A 22,360-nucleotide genomic window follows, 5' to 3' on the forward strand; every position below is an offset into this window, starting at 1 on the left:
ACATTTAAATTGTAGAATGTCTTTGGACAAAATCTAGGGATGACTAAAGTTATATCATAAGATGTTGAATGCACAGAACACTAGTGTGTAAATTCTCTAGCACTTTGAAGTATATATTTTAATTTTAGATTTACATTACACATATTAGTTTCCTTTAGTTATATATATATATATATATATATATATATATATATATATATATATATATATATATATAAATAAAATTAGGAATGTGGTTGGATACACCTATCTATTCGAGTATTTATCTTACATTTACAATATATAGATTAATTCACTTAGAGTGTTTTTTTAAGATCAAGAAGAGGATATTGCTAAAGTATTAATAGTTATTATTTTAAAGTGAGGTTTTTATGGTGAATAGTTAGTGGCCAAAAATAAAATAAAACTTATTATTACCAAAAAATATATTCCTAAGAATTTGGATTTTAGGTTATGGAAATTTACAAAACTAAAAGTTAAAATCTCTTTCATTGCTATAGATATTATATCTAATAGAAAAAAAAAAAAAAAATATATATATATATATATATATATATATATATATATATATTATAATTTATTTATTACATAATGTCTTTTGTTTATACTGACAATATATCTATTGTAATAAAAATAGTAAAATGAAATATCATAATTTTTTTATTACATGATTATAATTAAAAAAAAAATTAAAAATAAATATTTATTGTTTAATATTGGAAAAATATTGTTACAATTTAAGGTATAAACCAAATTGATTACAATTTATAATTTGATATAAACCAAATTTTATTTTGTAAGTTGAGATTTTTACATTATTGATATTCATTTTTACAAAATTATACTAGCATTACACAGACTATATTTCTTCACCAGTATATAATACATCAACTCTTTTAGATCAAATTGCACCATTCAAAATATCGAATATTCAAAAAGTGACATAAATAAATCAAAACATATTGCCATTTAAATGTAAGATATTAAACAATAAAAAAATTAAAAGAGAATGTACAAATATGTAATGTCCCATTAAATGCCTCACTTATAATACATGAGGTAAGACACACCACCCCATTTTTAATGGCCTTGGAAGTTGGTAGGATGGATTGAGCCCCATACTAGCTCTATCTTCATATATTCCTCCACCCCATCAAAATATTGATATAAACCAATTTAAATTCATTTAAATTGGCAATTCCCCATTCATTCATAAAGTGTCCAAAAAAATCATATTTTTATAAATACAATTTTTTCCTTAAATTTTATTATTTAAAAATATTTATTTATTTATTTGATCCGATTGCTAAGCCACAATTATAATGAAGTTAAACTAATATAATATCAAATTTTAAAATTAAGAGAATAAACTTCCGAGCCCACATTAACCGCTTCTGTCATATCGTCCGCCTCAACAAAACAACACAGGCCACAATAACATCTCCCATATCTCCTACCTCGGAATCTTTTAGTTGCCCAAACCGTTAAACACTTGCATGGTTTCGCTGACCTCTCTGTCACATTATTAAAAGAAAGTAGAGGAACAGCCTTTCAAATAAGTTAAAAATTAAAATCTCAAGACTTCGTAATTGTGCATAATTTCCTTTTCGCTGGTTTCCATTTTCGATGTCGCACCAAAATTTGGGATAAAAAGTCGTGTCAAAAATTGGAATAAATAGTCAGCCTGTTCTCAGTGGCCCAAATCCTCTAAGAAGGTGTTCAAAAGTCAAAAGATTTTAACAACCTGCTTCAGAGAAATCACCAGAAACAACGAAATTGTGATTGTGAATAGTTACATTGAAACGAATAGCTTACAGCCTCCAGTTTCGAAGATGTACAACTTTTTTTAAATGGCGTTTACGGATTCGAATTTGCGGCTAAGGATCACCATGAGGAGGTACCACTTTGGGATTCCGATAATAACAATGGAGCTTTGAGAACTTGTCGTTTCCGATCTGGTGGTGGTCTGATTGTTCGTCACGTGTGAGAAGAAAACTTAAATTATGATAGGGCTCAACAAATTCGCAGAGGCAACCAAGTCAAGATAAGACTGGTTGCATCCAACTGACTAGGCCTAGAAGTCATTATATCTGATTGTCCAGTAGTAGAAGCTTCTTCTCTACAGTTTACATTCTTCAATAATTAGCTGATCACAAATTATGTTATGTAAATCATGGAAATCCTCTCAAGGTACCATCTAATTTTATTCTTATCCACAATCACTGTTGGTGAGAGATGTGTCAGACAACTTATAAAACTGGTTTCCTAAGCTAAACCATTCCAAGGAAGTGAAGTCCGCATGAGACAACAATATGGCGGACGGCAGAAGCTTTCAGAGGGAGGCTAAGGCTAGGAGTTGCTGAGATCAGGAGATTTTTTAGTGCAGTTTTGTGTTTTCGTTGTGGGATATAATTTGGTTGTGTATCTCAGGGATGAAATTAATGCGATCCGGAAGGATATCGGTGAAAGGCGAAGCAGAAGAAAACTCTATCTCGCCGAGGCCTAGATCCGGGCAGAAAAATGGAAAGAGGCCCAATCCTTATTCGACCCTAGGACGTGACAGGTTTGAAAGCGTTTATGCCGAGCTTTCCACGAAAAGAGAATATATTGCGAAGAAGACTGGTGCGCCAGAGGCCCTGGTTAGGTTCGCGTATTCGAATAACGAATGGATTCCCATTGTGGTGAGACCCGGAGAGGGATTTGGGAACAAAAACGGTGGCTTAGATGTTGCTGGGGCTTCGGGCCTGGGACATCTAGAGAAGAATAATGAGGAGAAGGACGGGGAATTGAGGAGAAATTATGAAGGGAATGATATCCATGGGCGATCTAAAAATATTTCTATTTCTAGGTTTGATGAGAGGAACCATAGCCTGGTCATGTCGTCGTCTCGCTTTCTCGAGATCACGACCTTTGGGGTTTTGGGTTTGATTGCGATCTGGATGAGACGGGCGGCTATTTCTGCGGCAGCGGCCATAGCCGTTCTCATGGCCGTGGGCAATGTGATGTGTATTAAGAAGTTTATTTTAACTAGGGTTTCGTATTTTACAACGCTATTTAGAAACGCTAGAAACCCTAAAACTAGTCAGATTGAAGGAGGCGTTGAAGAAATTGCGGAGCTGATAGATGTGTCTAAGGTCAGCAGAAGAAAGCCAGTATTGGGCCTTTCTGTGAGTACACCCAACAGCCTTTTGAGAGCTCATGTGCAGCCAATCCAGTTCTCGTCTTCGGCTTCTCCCAGGACCGCGAAACAGAAAAAAATCGATCGTGCGGACATGAATCATCAGTCTAAATCTAAAAATTTCAGAAGGGCTGTGTCCATGGGAAATCAGCCCACCAGATCTCCAAGACCACAGGATTCAGACAGCTTCTGCAGGAGGACCAGCCCGGCCATGGCTAACGACTGTTGTTTTGGTGCAACTGTGATTATCATCACGCTGCTCTGTTTGGTCTTCTACGGCCGGTTTTGTGCAATCCTCTTAGCATCGGCCTGGTGGTATCTCTTCCCATTGTTGTTAGAACAAAGGATGATAGAGATGAAGAGGAATAATAACAGCAGAACGGTGGATCTTCAATCCAATGAGTACAAGATGAAGGTAATCATGGATGGATTTTTGCAGAGGAAGCATAAATCATAAGGTTAGTTACGGGATGCGATGGTGTTTAATATTCAGATAAGGCATCATGAAATAAATGGTTGATTTTGAGATTTGCAGAAGCCACCCAATTTGTGTAGTCACTGTAGATAAATCTCCGTTGGTGGAACGGATGTGTAGTTGCAGAGTCATCGACGGCGTGGATGTGATCACTGAGTAGAGCGAGGTCAATGTGAATCCATTGCTGTTGAGTAAGCATAATTCATGAGGTTAATTGTGTGATGGTTTTAACTCATAATATGAGTTGTGCAATGCTGGTTCGTTAGTGAGCTAGCAAATTGGCAGAGGATGACTGCAACTTAATTGTTTATTAGTTCAGAAGAATTGATTGTCATTGTGAATTTGATAGTTGCTGTGGAGGAAGCATAATTTATAAGGTAGTTATAGTTGTGTGATGGTGTTAATTCACAAGGATAATTGTATTAATTGTGTTTCTCTGGTGAGTAGCTGACGAGAATATCGAGGCAAGCATAAGTCACCCATTATATTTATATTGATGGCTGTAGCATTCAATATATGTAGAATTAATAAGGCAACGGTTTTTCGTCTGGAGGGTAGGGCACATAAATATAATGATTGTACTTATTGGGTTTGCCCACCTTTATTCTCAATGTATTATTTAAATGTGTTTTCATTATTATTAATGGAACGTGTCCAACTATTATAGGTTGTGTATGTTTTTTTCCAATATATTTCTTTTGTAATATTTATATAATTTGTGTATGTTTTTTTTAATATATTTCTTTTTGTAATATTTATAATATTAGTTGTTTTTAGTGAGATTTTTTTTGAAAGTTTTTATAATGTTTTTTTTGTCTAATTTTTTTAGAATTTAGTAAAAATTATTGAAATCATAAGTTTGATGAGTAGCCTGTGCACAATCGAAGTGCTTTAGGGGTTTTTCAAGGTGTTGATTTAGGGTTTTTCAAGGTGTTGATTTAAATAACAAAATCAAAATTTCACATCAATTATCAGAAAAGTCCAAAAAATTGCACTAAAAACAACTCCTTTTTTTACAAATGGTTAGATTTGATAGTAATAGGTAACAAAAATTAAAAGTTATAAATGAACATATGAGGTGAGCTTTTCTTATTTTAGACTTTAAATTAATGTGCATAAATAGTTTAATTACACTAGTTGTATGAGTTATTTATTGGAAACATCAATGTAATTGTGAACTTTATGTAATCATAATGTGTTATGGCTTTTTTAGGGTAGTGTATATCTCTCTCTCTCTCTCTCTCTCTCTCTCTCTCTATATATATATATATATAATTAATTTAAAAAATATATTTTACAAAATTTTCACTAAAAGTTCCAAAATACTTATTATAATTATACAACTTTTCTTATTTTCCTGTGATGAGCATCTAGGCCTTTAAATTAAAATGATTGGTTTTGATGTGAGAGATTAAAGAACAAATATTTTTATTCAGACTTTGGATGTTTCTAATATACCAACACAATATATCTAGCCATTTTCCATACTTCTAGCCAAGAATCCCAATCTAGCACTCGTGTCCTAACCAATCCTTTCAACCAGAAAATGGAACATCATATTATCAAATGCTAAAATATGTTATTTCCATAGCATTGGGTTATAGATGTCCCCAAAGTGCTGAAAAAAAACCCATTACCTATGCAAATATTCAAGATTCAACGTCTTCTGCAGTCATTTCATTTTCATCTGTAACCACACGACCACGATGTATGCACTTTGCATTACAGCAATTATTCCAGTCTTTGGGATTTGTTCCATACTACATTAAATGTCCTGACTGCACACAAATCATTTCTCTCAAGAGTTTAATAGCCTTGCATGGTGAATCTCCTCAGCCAATTCTATTTGAGCACCAAAATCATAATCCTAGAACTAATACTCCACCGCCTATGTCCACCTCTGTTGATCCCTATCCACATCCAAAATGTGTAGATATTGGTTTTCCACATGATGGCTATATATTGATGATACATCACGTGTAATCCCTAGAAACATTAGATCCAAGGCTATAAGAGATCTTTAGTTTCTTCCAACCTCCAAGTAGTCCAAGATGTGGACTAGGTTATATAGAACAAACTAACTCCATCATACCTAAATGTAGATTCAACATTTCGATCCCAGAAGATATAAGAAAGCCATCAATACCTGAAATGCATAAGCTTTTCTCACTTATGAGAGGAGCCAAAAAACGGTAAGTAGATCCAAATTGGATGAAGAAGATGATAAAATGGGATTTGTACAATCACCCTACATTAGTACAATTTAATTCAATAACTCCATAAGAAATTAAGAATAAATTAGCATCAAAATGGAAAAACTTCATGCAAAAAGAAAATTGTTGGAAAAATTTCCTTGCGTGGGAAGCTAAGCAAGAAGAAAAAGTTTTACAAATGTTAGAAGCAAGCAAGAAATCTCAAGTAAAAGCCAATACCCCTAGGCATAATTGGAAAAGCTTAGAGTGCTAAAACACTGAATCTACCTCTACATTTCCTCCATTTAGAGACATAGTATTATAAGAAGATGAAAAATAGTCAAGAGCCCTTCCTATAATAATAAAAGAAGAAATCCAACTGCTAGATACTAATAAAAGAACCAAAATAGTTTTAGAGCAAGTTAATTGGACAAATATTTCTTTAAGAGGCATCACAACTCATGTTTATGCTACAAATGATTATGCTAGAAAGAAGCATACATACAATTTGCATGTGTCTGTAAACTCAATGGTCTCCTAGTCTCCTGCATGAATATCTTGAACCTAAAGGCTACAAAAATCAAAGAAGAAATTGAAGAGACAAAAAAAATTGGTGATAAAAGAATGAAACACTATTGAAAAATTTAGATAAGAGCTAACAAAAGGATTGCAAATAAATTTCTCAACAGAATGGGAAATTGTGACAAGTATTAATGAGAAGACAAAAAAAAATGAAAAAAAAGTTACAAAGATTCATAAGGAAAAGAAAAAAATCATTCCCTTAACACATATTTTTTCTCATCCTGTTCAGAATATTTTTGCTCCCGCGGTGGAAAAATTTCCCTACTTGTTTCCCAAAGAATAGTCAATGAGCCCATCTAAAGAGAAAAAACATACATTAGTGACACATGTCCTCTAAGCTTGTTATCGGGAAATCTAGTGTCCACTCGGAGCTGCTAGTCCCACTAAGACTGGTGGCTATCTTAGAAACAAACAAACTAAAACTACTTTCGTTTTCCTTTAAGAGAAGTAGATAAGAGGGAAATGAAGGACACCAACCTCAGTCTTGTGCTTGGTTCCTTTCTCGGTTCCTCTCCCTTCTGACAGATCCTTGCCGCTTCTCCTTCGTCTACCTAGCTTCAAAGAGCACCTGTGGAATCAAAGCAGCATAATACTGTCGAAGAACAGAGATCTACAATCATAAACAATATAGGACCAGATATATATTGACCACACAAATGCATATATCATCAAACATACAAGAATGTGGAGGAAAACTTGAATAGCTTTATTAATATCAAGAATAGCAAAGAGGATTACAACCAATTGTTCTAACCCAACGTCATCCTCCAGCATGAAAGCCCTTATTTCACCTCATGAAAAGCTTAGATCACCAAACACTATGATATTCCACCAAGAAACCAATAGCACTTCCTTACAAGATACAAAATTCCAGCCTCTGGATCTCTGGGATGAGGGATCCATATATAGATGATTGTAGGGGGGTGAGTCAGCTTCTGGTATTTTGATTAGTGTCCTCTCTCTGATAGTTCTTGATTCCACTTGGAGATTGATGATCTCTTACTCATCCCTGGGCGAATTCAGAGAGGCAAGTGTCACAGGAGAAGTTTCTGGAAGATTCCATGACGATCCACCTTGCAAACTGTCTCTGCCATTTGTCTACTCTCGTCCATCGCACCCTACAGAAGGGCTTTTTAGTATGCATCGCACCCTTTTTCACTGAGCATGTGGGATGCATCGCACCCTCTACACTGGGCAATCTTTATGGTCTAGCTTTGACCAGTTCTGAGCAGTTTTCTATGGAGAACTTCTGGGAGATGATGTAATGAACTGACCTTGTTCCTGTAGGGTATGAAACAACACTTTTAGGGACTTAGGAGCCCTTGGTTTATGGACATGTATGATTGGGGTTGCAGTGCCCAAAAATGTCTATAACAGTTGCCCCCTAAAGCATGAGGTCGTTAATCTTTTGATGTCGGGTGAAATGCTTTATCATGAGGATCCGAAGTTTTTTCAAGCTAGAAGGCAACCTGTAATAAGATACAATACAACACATTATCTTCATAATATTTTTCATGATCTAGCTGAGGCGGGCATTCCCATGCTCAGCTTTATAAATTCATTTTCATGTACATGAGACAGACAACCGTCTGTGTCGTAGACTAATGATTCTGATAGAGTCATCATCCTTTGATTCGGATGATCATCTGTGCAGCAACAATGTACATTTGATGTCTTTATTTTCCTGAATATATCGCAGCCCGGATGGATGAAACTAGATCCGGGGTCTTCAAACTCATCCAATCTTCACTCAGAGTGCAAGTCGATCCATGTGAAAGATGTTTTGGAGTCGAACATGGAAAGACATCGCCTAATTACCGGCTGATGATGTAAGATGTTAACAGGCACGAGAGGAATCACTGATAATGATGATGACCCTCAAGGTAGTATAATACAATTCGCGTGGTGTGAAAAGGGACTTGGTGTCAAACACCACGCAAAATATTTCGGTCGAAGGCCATTGATGTAAACCTATCGCTGGAAGTGAGAAACTTGCCATTGAGGCATGCAAGCTTCAAAGTACTGAAAGGGTTGTTCCTAAGTCGACTTCTTGGATAATGAGCTGATGTCGACAAGAAGTGACCCGTCGTAGGAAGGCCTTAATGAATCCCACATCTATGACACAGAATGGAGTAAATGATTTTTGGAGGTGAAAATGATCTGATGATACAGGGTTCAGGGTGGCGGTCATGAAAGAATGGATCGTGAATGTATTGTAGCGGATTAGACACAGGTGAATTCTCTGAGCGACTTCTCTTGAACATACCGGCGACACTGACATGTATTGGTAGCGTTAACCCCAAATATGGATGGTGTGATGGACCAATGGTGATATGACTGATGAACAGAATAACCCAACCTGACTCGAATGTGGAGTGAAAGTGTCATGTTCAAGAGCGACTTGCTACCAATAAAGTTTCTTCAAGTTTTCTTCCCAATTTTTCCCTAATCATTGCTGACCAGTACCCCTTTATTTTTGTCAAGCTTGAGGAGGATAACATATGCTTGTTCTATAATTTGCCTTTCGGGAAAACTCGTCGCTATGTTTTAACGAGCCTAGCGACAGTGAAACTCATTCTTGTCAATATGGACAAGTTTGTCGCTATTCGGTTTTAACGAGTTTAACAACAAAGATAACTCGGTCCTTTTCAATTTTAGAGAGTCTGAAAAGGACGTAAAGGAAACTCCAATAATCCTTTTTCGTCATATATTCCCTTAAGTCCGAAAAAGTATAAAATAATACGAAAGGGATAAATTTTCGGTAATTTTAACGAGCCGAACAAAACAAGCACTCGATCTTTTTGTGTAATAATCCCTCAAGTCCAAAAAGATTAAAATCTAGAGGAGGGATAGCACTTTCGGTCGCTTCAACGAGCTAGAGAGGCCAATCACTCGGCAATCTTTTCATATTTTACGAGTCAAATAAAAAGAGCTTAAAGGAGACTCATCTTTTGAGGAATGAGTGATAATTTCAGGTAGCAGCTAATTCCAGGTAAGGTTTGGAATTTTCCATTCACGGTAGTGTCACGAGGATGGCTACAAGATCACTCTTCGCAGCTGTTCCTCAAAAGGGGTAAACAATCAAATGGAGGTGAATGATAGACTAAAACAGAGTGGAGGTGATGGTAAGAACATGACCAGGGCTCAAAAAGTTGATGATAAGGCATTCACAATGGTTATTTACTGGAAATTGGTTCATTTTTTAATGAGCGTAAACTCTGGGGGAACATTTGCTCATTGCTAAGGTTTAATTTTTAACGAGCTTGAACTTCACATAAAAATTGCTCATGCCAGTCATATAATAAGGATGTCTCATCGATAGGTTCAATTTTTAAGGAGCTTGCACCATTCGAAACTTTTCTCTGGATCCTTTCATTATGCAAGCTAGGAATGACCAATCCTATGAGCTTAAAGGGTTGAGAAACTACAAACTAAGAAAATAAATGGTCGCTCTTTACTTTCAGGCAAAAAGGTTTGCATGCCCCCAGGTATAGTGAAGTAAAGTTCCGAGGTTACCATTTAGAAGTTCTTGTATTCACAAGATAGTTTCCATCCGCACAACAGATAGAAACACTTCCTCGGCTTAGTCCATCTGGACAAAGGCTCCAATCACCTAACCTTGAGGAAAAATCTTATCCCGGTCTAACTCCCTCTTCCTACACGGATGGGTGTTGGACCAGTCTTAAATATTTCGCAGAAATTTACCCTATACCCAAGGTTTTCCTGCCGAAACAGACCAGGGTGCATGCCCCCTAAGTTTGAGTCATGTCCTCCCGAATCACTCGCGCACTTCAGGTGGACGGACTGGAGATTGATGAGACATTCCTTGTGTGAAAAGACCATTTATGGATGGCATTTGACTATTAGCTATGTGTGAGCTGGGGAACGAAAGCTGGTCTACGAGCTTGACCACTCTGCCTTCATGCGGAAAACACATTACTCTAAAGAGTGAGGAGACAATGGCTCCCATGCTATAAATATAGTCGCACCCAAGGAGTAGATTATAATCTAGAGGTCCTTGGACTACCATTACGTTCATGTAAATGGTTTCCTTCTCAATGTTATGGGTACATTGGGAAGGATCCCTAATGGTCGACTGGTTCCTTTGTCGAAGCCTATCAGATTTCTCATCTCAAGCAGAAGCGATGGTGAACCAAGCGCTTCCCAAGCAATTGAGGAAAGGATACTCACAGAAGCCCCTTCATCTATGATGGTACCGACAATGATCATTTTGTAAGCTTGTACAATGATTCGGAATGGTACATTAGCTGGTACACGGGGTCTACCTAGTAGATTCCAATCGAAGGAAACGACTAGGTTGCTTGGAGGTGGGACTGAATAGACGGCCGGATATGACTCTGACAAACTTCCTTCCTGCGGTAAAGGAACGGGTAGATTGCCCCCATGTTCATCGGAGTCTGTGTTTACAAAAAGAATTTGAACGGTGTCGTTCTCATTCTCTTCGGTGATTGTGTCATCTGAAGATGGACCTTTCGAAGACAAGACCGGGTCGACTGCTGCCTCAACCTTTTGACTTTCGTCTGGTATGGATTCAGCGGGTTTATCTTCAATGACAGATGCTTCGACCGACCACAATGGCGTGTCGGTCGGATTTTCAACTAGTGACGGACTCGGCAAGAGTTTCTTATATCCAGGAGGAAGCCGTAGTGGTGAAGCCAGATGGTTATCCAAAACTCTTTTAGCTTCATCTAGGAAAGGACAATGGTGGATGACGTGATCGCCTTCACATAGTTTACAAGGAAATTTACATTTCCTTTTCTGCCCAAATGCTTCGCTTTCACTAGTTGATGGTGTACTTTCAACATGATCTTCAGAGGTTGATGACACCAGATTGTGCAAACGAGGAGACCAGTCCCTTAAGATCTGAGGGATGCAAGGACAATCTCGATGATAGTGGTCTCCTTTGCAAATGACACATGGAGATTTAGGCTTGGATGGTGCAGTGTGTGGATTTTCACTAGACGATGCCCAGTTACCCCTTTTTGCCTTTGGCTCCTTCTTCTTCTTCTCTTTCTTCTCCTTCTCCTTCTTCTCCTTCTTAGTTACTTGATTTTTGGCTTTACCAGCTTCATCAAGCGAAGAGGAAGGAGGAGAGGGAGAATCAGATGGAGTAGAAGGTTGGGGGGTAACTTTAGTATCATTCAGTTGTTGACTCAATTGTTCAGGAATCACAGTGTTCTGAATGACGGAGGTTGAGAAGAGCCATATTGGCAAGCCAATCGTCAATCCTGGCAGTGACAATATGGCCATATGAGGTGCACCAACATCTCTCCAAGAGGAAAAAGGACTAGGATTTCCTCCAAGGGGAAATCCTTGGTTGGTGGACTCCATTTTTCTCAACCTAAGACCAACGTGGGAATGGTGATATTATTCCGATTAAAATAAATTTTAGACACTTTTACACAACTTGTTTTTTCAATTTTTAAGAGTTGAGAAAAAAACAAAAGATGACTCTAGTCACCTTTGATTTTTAATGAGCCTGAAGTGACAAGTGCTCAGATGGACCTTTTCCTTTAAGGAGTCTGAAAAGGAATGAAAGAGACTACTCAGGAAATCTAGATAGAGGGATTACCAAACCAATCGCAAAAAGTGCAGAATACTTTTTACGGTATGACAATCAATCTTCCTGAATGCTATGTTCAGTGCATTGTGATCGATAGGGCGGTAGACACGGCTTCCTATGGATAAAGGATATAGCCTATTGTGGTCTCCCAATATATACTTGACGGTACGTGGGAGCACAAGTCCGTACTGGCACATGTCGTCTCAAAGAGGAGGAATCACCCAACCAACAATGAAAGCGACAGTTACCAGGCTTTATGACGCCGGAATACGTCTCTAGCCTAGACTTCTAGATGTCGTGCATTAGGTTCCAAAGCACTTTTATGTTCATTGAATTTATTTTACAGTTGAACTTTCTTAAGAAAATTGCCTTTCAGGTTCACCATGTGATGTAGACATACAATTCCTAAAATGCAATCTAAGATGATAAACAATTGTTTAATCTTCTTTTTGCAATGAAAATCCTAGCTACTAAAGAAAGAGAGATGATATTCTTTCAACATAGAGCATAGAGCACACACTATATGCACTATCCTAAATCAAACCAACAAGCAGTCTAAATGCAAATGCACATGCATGTATTTGTTTTCAGCTTTCTTAATGTGTGAATGACAAGAATAATGCTAAGTACAAATCTGAATTATCTTTTCAAAACGACAGTACTAACAAATTTCTCTTGAAAAACGAAAGGAAGATAATGACGATACTTTGCTATTTTGAATTGAAAACTGCTTTCGACACTTGAAAAACTACTAATTCAAATCAAATACAAGAGTAACTATATAATCAACCATCAAGAACAATAGAATTCTTTTCTTTGACTGAAAACGACACTTGCGACACTTTCAAATCAAAATACGATAGTTTGATTATGCTACTTCTTTGTAAAAGAGAACTGAAAATGGTGCACAATACATAAAAACATTCATAGTTCTTTGCACAATGAAGGCGGAATGATGGAAAGGAAGGGAGTTTCCATAGTGGTATATTGATCATAAACAAAAAAACTCCTGAATAAAGCTTAAGAGAGTGAACACAAAAACCAAAATCTGAGAGCAGAAGAGGTCTTGTCTAATCAACGCACCTGCAACACAGGGAAAGTGCGATGCAGCGCACCTACTGCATATAGGAGGTGCGATGCATCAAGGTTCCCAAGAGGAGAAAGTGCGATGGTCCAGGGACGAGACTTCAACTTGGTTTCAGGTCACAGTTTGCATATTAGTTCAGGGATTTAGGCCGAGCTAATGGTAGTCAGTAAATAGAAATCACAGGGGCTGATCTAATGAGGTTACTAGAGCCACCACTAGGGCAATTAGAAGGTTTGCAAATCAATTGTTCAGTTTATAAACAAAACCTGGAGATAGACTGAAGCAGCATTGATCTACTTTGCACTTGCATAGAAAATGTAGTTTGAAGGCTAGCTGGCTTGACTTCAGGCTCCGTCTGTAAGTTTATAAAACAAACAAATATAGACAAGAAAACAATCTATTCGCTCCCTAGTGGAGTCGCCATTTTGTTATCGGTAAATCTAGTGTCCACTTGGAGCTGCTAGTCCCACTAAGACTGGTAGCTATCTTAGAAACAAACAAACTAAAACTACTTTCATTTTCCTTTATGAGAAGTAGATAAGAGGGGAATGAAGGACACCAAACTTAGTCTTGCGCTTGGTTCCTTGCTCGGTTCCTCTCCCTTCTGACAAATCCTTGCTGCTTCTCCTTCATCTACCCAGCTTCAAAGAGCACCTGTGGAATCAAAGCAACATAATACTATCGAAGAACAGAGATCTACAATCATAAACAATATAGGACCAGATATATATTGACCACACAAATGCATATATCATCAAACATACAAGAATGTGGAGGAAAACTTGAATAGATTTATTAATATCAAGAATAGAAAAGAAATTTACAACCAATTGTTCTAACCCATCGTCATCCTCCAGCACGAAAGCCCTTCTTTCACCTCATGAAAAGCTTAGATCACCAAACACTATGATATTCCACCAAGAAACCAATAGCACTTCCTTACAAGATACAAAATTCCAGCCTCTGGATCTCTGGGATGAGGGATCCATATATAGATGATTGCAGGGGTGAGTCAGCTTCTGGGATTTTGATTAGTGTCCTCTCCTTGATAGTTCTTGATTCCACTTGGAGATTGATGATCTCTTACTCATCCCTGGGTGAATTCAGAGAGGCAAGTGTCATAGGAGAAGTTTCTGGAATATTCCATGACGATACACCTTGCAAACTGTCTCTACCATTTGTCTACTCTCGTCCATCGCACCCTACAGAAGGGATTTTCAGTATGTGTCACACCCTTTTTCACTGAGCAGGTGGGATGCATCGCACCCTCTGCACTGGGCAGTCTGTATGGTCCAGCTTTGACCAGTTCTAAGTAGTTTTCTGTGGAGAACTTCTTGGAGATGATGTAATCAGCTGACCTTGTTCCTTTAGGGTATGAAACAAAACTTTTAGGGACTTAGGAGCCATTGGTTTATGGACATGTATGATTATGGTTGCAGTGCCCAAAAATGTCTATAACAGAGCTAGAGGACCTTTTCCATTGCATTCATATAGGCCACTAACACGAGGTCTCTATGGCAAAGCAGAGTTTACTAAAACTCAATCTTTTGCAAATAAATACTATTCTGAATGGAATAGTGAGAGTTTGTCTATAGGAAAAATTAGACAAATGATTGATATAATGTTTGTGTCCTATTGAATAATGTGCATGAATTGAAAAAAAAAATAGAAGTATGTAAGTCAATAATCTAATGTTTCACATGAACATTAGCAAAATGTCGGGAAATAGAATCTTCTCCTTCTTTGATAGAGAAGATGGAACAAGAAGCCTTGAAAGTTAATTGACTTTTTAAACTCAATGTCTACACAAGAGATAAAATATTTTGGGATAGAAGACAGAACAAAGCAAGTAATGGAGATAAAAAAGATGATATTAAATAATTCCAACAGTAAAGCAACAGAGAAGAAATTGATGGAGATCAAAGAAGCAGTGATGAGTTTTGATATTAATTTTGATGAAAGGACAAGGGTTGTTTTGCCATCCTGTTGGGACCAACAAAATAATTTTTCATCCAAGGAGTTATATGAAACATTACTGGTAGAAGAAAAATGTAAAATTAACTCTACACATGAAAAAAACGCAGTTTTAAAGAGAGCTACAATTGTAAAATATCTTCATAAAGATTTTCAACTTGCCTGGATAATGAAGGTTCTGTTTATCAAGAATCCTACATACAGAAGAATCATAGACTTCAATATAGCACATGTCAATTTTATAAATTCTCCAACCAAAAGTACATAGATCTCGAGGAAGACCACAGAATGGATGTCACCACAAGGTGCTGCCATAGAAGAAAAACCCTCTACTACTCCACAATCTCAGATCATTTGAGATGAAATGTTCACTTCAGAAGTTTTTTATTTTCAAATCATGTAATTTTATATTTTTAAGTAATTTCGAATAGTCAAGTAGTTAGGAGGTTGATAGTTCTGATAACTGTCTTTTGAAAAGTTTGTATAAATGTATCTCAAGAAGATGAAAAGGGGTTCTGAATTTTTGTAATACCTCATAGAGTACCACCTTGTACTTTGATCTTCATTTTAATGATAAAGAAAGATTTTAGTGATTCCATAAATTATTGGGTATGATTTGTTTTTCCTGTGTGATATTATGTATGTATTTCTTCATTGAAAGAATTGAAGCAGTCTGTTTTTTATTTACAGTTAATGGATATAATTATCTGTAAATTTAGAGGTTAAAAAGATCCTTAAAAATAATTCTCTTCTTTCAAAGTTTCATTTCTAATCAAACACATTTTCCTCTAAGTTTATGATAAAATATTATGCAGAGACAACCTTTTATTCTGAAGCTTTCACCAACACTTCTCACAAATTTCAATCCATTTGTATCCAACAGTTAAAGGCCATTCAAATTTGTATTTTATGTATTGAAGATTAATGGGTTTAAAACTTAATAATCTGGGGTTTGCAAAATGATGAGACAAACAAATAACAAATTTGTAAATTTTAATAAATGTCTTGGGCACTAATTTGTACTCAGCCAGGAAATGTCTCCCAAGGTACAAAAATCCCCATTACCCCTTTTAAAATTCATATCCATAGGTTTTGATCTCACTTGAGAGTGTGCCAATTGATTTACCTTCACATTACTAAATCTTTTCCTCTAACGGTCCTTGCCAAATTTTTTGAGATATCCTGGTTTTGGTCGCTTAACTCCCACCATGGACTTCGTTATATCTTTATTTGTTAGGTCCTTATAATACTAGTGGATTCCATCATTGTTATTGTCATTGTAGCCCCTTATTATTATTGTTGTTCCCATGTTGTCACCATATTTTTATTATTGTGCCCCATAGGATCCTAATATTGTTATTGTTGTGCCCTTGCATTATTATGAGTATGTCGACTCTGATTATATTGTGACCCCTTAGACTCCTATATATAGGAAGGAGGTTTCTTCATTTGTATCATAAAGAATTTTTCATCTGTGTAATGTAAAGGAGGTTTCCCCCTCGAAGAGGCTAATTTTGAAGTCATTGATCTATCTCTTCTTCTATTTTGTGAATTGGTTGCATATCATTTGGTATCAGAGCTTTGGATTCTAGGGTTTCACTGCTTCAAACATGTCATCATGGAATTTTCTCTATAACATTTTTCGATGAAGTTTCAAAAGATGAAATTAAAACCCATTTGAACTGAAATCAGGATGAGCCACTCGTCCAAATTTTAGATCCTTCCTTGCTATATTTGTAGATATATGATCCAAGGAAGTTAGGGTTTCTGTAGGCTCCCCAATTCCATCTCAAACAGGTGACCTTGGGAAAATAATCATAACTTTCTCTCTAAGAATCAGATTCAAATTTCATAAAATGTGACAGAAATAGAATGGACTGTCATTTTTTGGGTATCAGTTTCATGGCCTAAGGTTGAAATAGTAACATGTGGCTCTTCGTACAAGTTGTCTCTATTGAACCAGTCTATAATTAGGTCATCGTGGGATATTGGGAATAATTCTTTCTTGGAGAACCCAATATTAATCCAAATTGTGGGGTTGGAAATAGGTCTTAGAGGGCTACCACAATACGAAATTTTAGACCTTGGAGATATGAAATTATAGTGAAGGTAGATTCAATATCGAGCTCCTATAAAGAGAAAAACAAAAGGTGTGTACTTTTTAAAAATTTGCATAAGTTTTGTTTGAAAAAATAGTTTGAAGTGATTCAAAGGGCATATTGAAACATAATAATCATTAATTGATGCCCTGAAGAAGAAAAATGGAAACACCTAGTAAGCAACACATAATCTCTACTATCATGCATGAAGAAGAAGAAGAGATGCAACATGATATATCAAAATTACGAGACCAAGTGCAACAAAGTTTGCTCTTGCAAAGAGTAACCAAAAATGAAATGGAAGCTAAGATGGATGGTTTGAAGGAATAGCTTAAAATAAGACATGGAAGGTTTGAGGAATGGAATGAAAGCTAATAAGGATGACCTGAAAGCTAAAATGGAATATCTTAAGAATGGTTTAAAAGAAGACATGGATGGTTTCAAGGAAGGTTTTACAAGATTTCTACAAGAAGTGCTTCCTAATGGCGAAAAGGTATTATATGAAACTCATTCTGAGAACAAAAGAAATGTTAATCATTATTTCCTAGAATCTAACATTGGATCAAAAAGCCACCATATTCCAAAGATTGATATGAGAAAGTTTGATGGTAAGGATATGGTAACATGGATACTACAAATGGAGCAATATTTTCAACTTCATTATGTGCAACACACACAAAAGGTACGCATTGCAACTTTATTTAGAACCCAATTAGTTTGTATGGTATCGATGGCTTTGTTATCGTAAACCACTTGTCACTTGGTAAATTTTTAAGGAGGAAATGATAGCACATTGTGAGGATACAAAGAGCAACACCTTCTTTATCCAATTAGTAAATCTCAAACAAAAGGGTTCAATGGTGAAGCACATTGAGGACTTCCAAAAATTGAATATAAGGGTAAATGATATTCCATAGGAGCATAGGATTGATGTGTTCATAGAGACTTTAAAGGATAACATCCAACATGAGGTTTGCCTTTGGGAACCTGATTCATTGGAGAAGGCATTCGAGTTGGCAAGAAAAATTGAAAGAAAAATTATGGCAACAAGAAAACCTACCTCTCACAACTATAAAGATGGAAGTGTTGTTTCCCATAACCTTCCACAACCTATAAGGTTGACACCACCACAATTGGAATAAAAAAGAGCAAAATAACTTTGTTATAGTTGTGATAGAAAACATACTAAAGGTCATAAGTGTTATGAGAAGAAATTATTTTACATAGATTGTGAAGAGGAGGACGAAAAGAAACAAGAAACATCAAAAGAAGAGGATATACACCAGGAACCAACCCCAAAGAAAGAAGAAATGAATTCGACCATATATTGTAATGCATTGGTAGGAATTACCACTCCTCAAACTCTCAGGATAGAAGGACATATAAAAAATGAAAAGGTAATAGTGTTGATTGATTCGAGTAGTACCCATAGTTTTATTCATTGTAAGATAAACAAGGAATTGAATTTATTCCTATATCCAAAACCAGAGTGTCAAGAGATGTTTGCAACTGGAGGAACCATAAATTTCTCTGGAAAGTTCCATAATGTCAAGCTATCCATGGAAGAATATGTATTGAATAGTCCAATTCTTTCCATTCCAATGGACGGTGCAGATGTTGTAGTAGGAGTCCAATGACTACAATCTTTGGGTACAATAGCTTTTAATTTTCAAGAACTTTTCTTGAATTTTTTTTGGGAAGGAAAGGAAATTGAATTAAAGGGTATCGTAGGAAAAATTAATGGCATCAAAAGGCTTATAAAGAAAGAACAAAGGGGTGTAATTGCACAATTATGTTCACTGGAGTTTCCCACATTGAAATCATCTTTTTCTCCAGATCTCCAAAAAGTCTTGGACAATCATTCCAAGGTATTTGAGTCCTCCAAAGGCCTCCCACTTATTCGTGATCATCATCATGCTATTCACTTGATTCTAAGAAGTGTTCCTCCAAACATCAGGCCTTACAAATATCCATATGCCCAAAAGAGTGAAATTGAACGCATGGTTGCAGAAATGCTAGAGGCTAGTATAATTCAACCTAGTCAAAGTTCTTTCTCTACTCGGCTAGTATTGGTACACAAGAAGGATGGATCCTGGCACATGTGTTAGGATTATAGGGAGCTCAACAAGCTCACTATGAAAGATAAATTTCTCATTCCTGTCATTGATGAATTATTGGATGAATTACATGGAGAAATTTACTTCACCAAGTTGGATCTTTGTTCAGGATTATCATCAAATCAGAATGAAGACTAAAAACATTCCGAAAATAACATTTTGAACTCATGAGGGTCATTATGAATTTTTGTTCATGCATTTTGGCCTTACCAATGAACCTTCTACATTGCAAGGTTTGATGAATTCCATTTTCAAACCCTTCCTTAGAAAATTTGTGTTATTATCTTTTGATGATATACTAATCTATAGTATGTCTTGGAAGGATCATGTTCAACATGTTGATAGGGTGCTCAAACTATTGGAGGAGAAACAATTATATGCAAAAACTATAAATGTTTCTTTGGAGTGTAGGATGTCGAATATCTGGGTCATATTGTATCTCATGAAGGTGTTAAGGTAAACCCTACAAAAATTAAAGGCATTAAGGAATGGAAAATCCCCACATCCATAAAGAATTCTCAAGGATTTCTCGGGTTGACGGGGTATTATCTCAAGTTTGTTAAGGATTATGGGAGAATAGCAGCATCTCTAACAACATTACTGAAGAAAGATTCATTTTCTTGGATTCCAGAAGCAACGAAGGCCTTTGAACATCTTAGAGAGGAAATGTGCCAAGCACCGGTCTTAGCTATGCCAAACTTCACAAAAACTTTTATTATGGAATGTGATGTCTCAGGGAATGGAATTGGTGTTGTTTTAATGCAAGAAGGAGGACCCATTGCTTTTTAAAGTCATCTAATCAAAGGACACAAATCTATTTATGAGAAGGAAATGTTGGCAATACTAAATGCACTTAAGAAATGATGACGTTACCTAATGGGAAGACACTTCAAGGTAAAAACGGACAATGATAGTCTTAAATACTTTTTAGAACAAATATTATATTTAGAAGGGCAATCAAAATGGGTCATAAATATGTTGGCTTATGACTTTGAAATCATCTACAGAAAAGGGAAGCAAACTTTTGTTGTAGATGCACTCTCAAGAAAGGATGAGGATGTGGAAGCATTGCTTTATGCCATTCCTATTATCTAACCATACTGGATAACCAAAGGAAGGGATGAGTGGAACAATGATGAAGAAGTGTGGGCACTCATTCAAAATTTGCAATAAGATACCAGTACATCTGACACATTTAGCTCGAAAAATGATTCATTATGGTACAAAGTTTGCTTATACCTTTGTAAGAATTCCAAACTCAAACAAAAGATTCTTCTAGAATTGCACACCTCTCCTTAAGGAAGGAATTCAGGATTTTTAAAAACCTACCATAGGGTTAAGAAGGAATTTTTTTGGGATGGCCTTAAATTTGATATTCAAAAGTTTTTGGTGGAATGTTTGGTTTTCCAACAAAATAAAGATGAAACAATTAATACCTCGAGTCTATTACAACGTTTATCCATTCCAAGTCAATGTTGGGAGGAGGTTTCAATGGATTTTATCACAGGTTTACCCAAGTCCGAAGGAAAGAGTGTCATCATGGTGGTAGTTGATAGACTTACCAAGTATGCACACTTTTGTGCATTATCTAATCCATTTAAAGCCAGTACAATTGTTGTTACATTTATGGAAACAATTCAAAAATTACATGGAAACCCCAAGATGATTGTAAGTGACAGAGATCCTATTTTCCCTGGAAATTTTTGGACAAAATTATTTTCTTGTCTGGGTACTCATTTAGCTCATAGCTCATCTTATCGTCCTCAATCCGATGGACAAACTGAGATAGTCAACAAATGTTTGGAAGGATATCTTCATTGCTTTGTATCTGATACAAAGACACAATGGGTCAAGTGGATTCCTCTGGATGAATGGTGGTACAACACTTCCTTCCATACTGCAGCAAAAACGACCCCATTTATGGCACTTTATGGATGTCATCCACCATCCATCACATCATCCTTAAGAGAAATTCTAAGGTTCAAGTAGTGGAAGATCACTTCTAGCATCAATAATAAGTTCTCCAACTTTTAAAAGATAACCTCACTTTGGTGGAGAATAGAATGAAACAACAGGAAGATCAACATTGCATCAAAATAAGTTTTCATCTAAGTGACTGGGAGTTTCTATGACTACAACCATATAAACAAATGTCCCTCAATAAAGCTAAGAAGGATAATAAATTATCACCAAAGTATTATGGTCTGTACACGGTGTTTCAAAAGATTGGTATTGTGGAATACAAATTGGAGTTTTCTGCATCTTCTTGAGTGCGCCCATTTTTCCATGTTTCATGCTTAAAGAAGGTTATAGGTGACAAGATCCCAGTTGAAACGATATTGCTAGAACTTGATAAAGAAGGAAAAATCATATTGGAACCTGAAGCAGTCACTAAAAAAAGAACTCGATAGCTAGGAAATCGATTAATTTCAGAGTATCTCATCAAGTGGAAGAACTTACCCACTGAAGATTCCACATGGGAGGATGATAATTTTATACGGAAGCATTTAGAACTACTCAAGCATTAAGGAAAACACCTTTTGAAGGAGAGGGGAATGTTAGGTCCCTATAATACTAGTGGATTCCCTCATTATTATTGTCATTTTTTCCCCTTATTGTTATTGGTGTGCCCATGTTGTCCCAGTATTATTATTATTGTGCCCCATAGGAGCCCACTATTGTTATTATTGTTCCCTTACATAATTATGAATATGTCGACTCTGATTATATTGTGACCCCTTAGACTCCTATATATAGAAAGGAGGTTTTCTCATTTTTTTCATCGAATAATTGTTCATTTGTGTAATGGAAAGGAGGTTTCCCCCTCGAAGAGGCTAATTTTGAAGTCATTGATCTATATCTTCTTCTGTTTTGTGAACTATTTTCATAACTGGTTGCACTTATTGTGTGGATATTCTAGGGAAATTCATTCACCGTAGTAACTTCCTGAACAACCTTTATATGATACACTGATTTGGGATTATGTGGACAATCCCTTAATAAATGGGGTTCACCATACCCGCAACATTTCAACGTTCCCTCCTCCTTATCCCCATTACACCTTTTAACATT

At 36.3% G+C, this 22,360-nt stretch overlaps 1 protein-coding gene across 1 annotated transcript; it reads left to right on the forward strand.

The window, feature by feature from the left end:
• Positions 1 to 2,228: 2,228 nt before the first annotated feature.
• Positions 2,229 to 4,314, forward strand: LOC149244679 (uncharacterized). The gene has a single exon (XM_089374962.1). It carries the CDS (start codon positions 2,433 to 2,435, stop codon positions 3,633 to 3,635), a length of 1,203 nt encoding a protein of 400 aa, XP_089231088.1. The 5' UTR covers positions 2,229 to 2,432; the 3' UTR covers positions 3,636 to 4,314.
• Positions 4,315 to 22,360: the final 18,046 nt, after the last annotated feature.

The sequence above is a fragment of the Pinus tabuliformis genome, chromosome 8 (genome assembly GCF_031772625.1).
Source record: "Pinus tabuliformis cultivar Carrire ecotype Pingquan chromosome 8, CPIR1, whole genome shotgun sequence".
Taxonomy (NCBI): Eukaryota; Viridiplantae; Streptophyta; class Pinopsida; order Pinales; family Pinaceae; genus Pinus; species Pinus tabuliformis.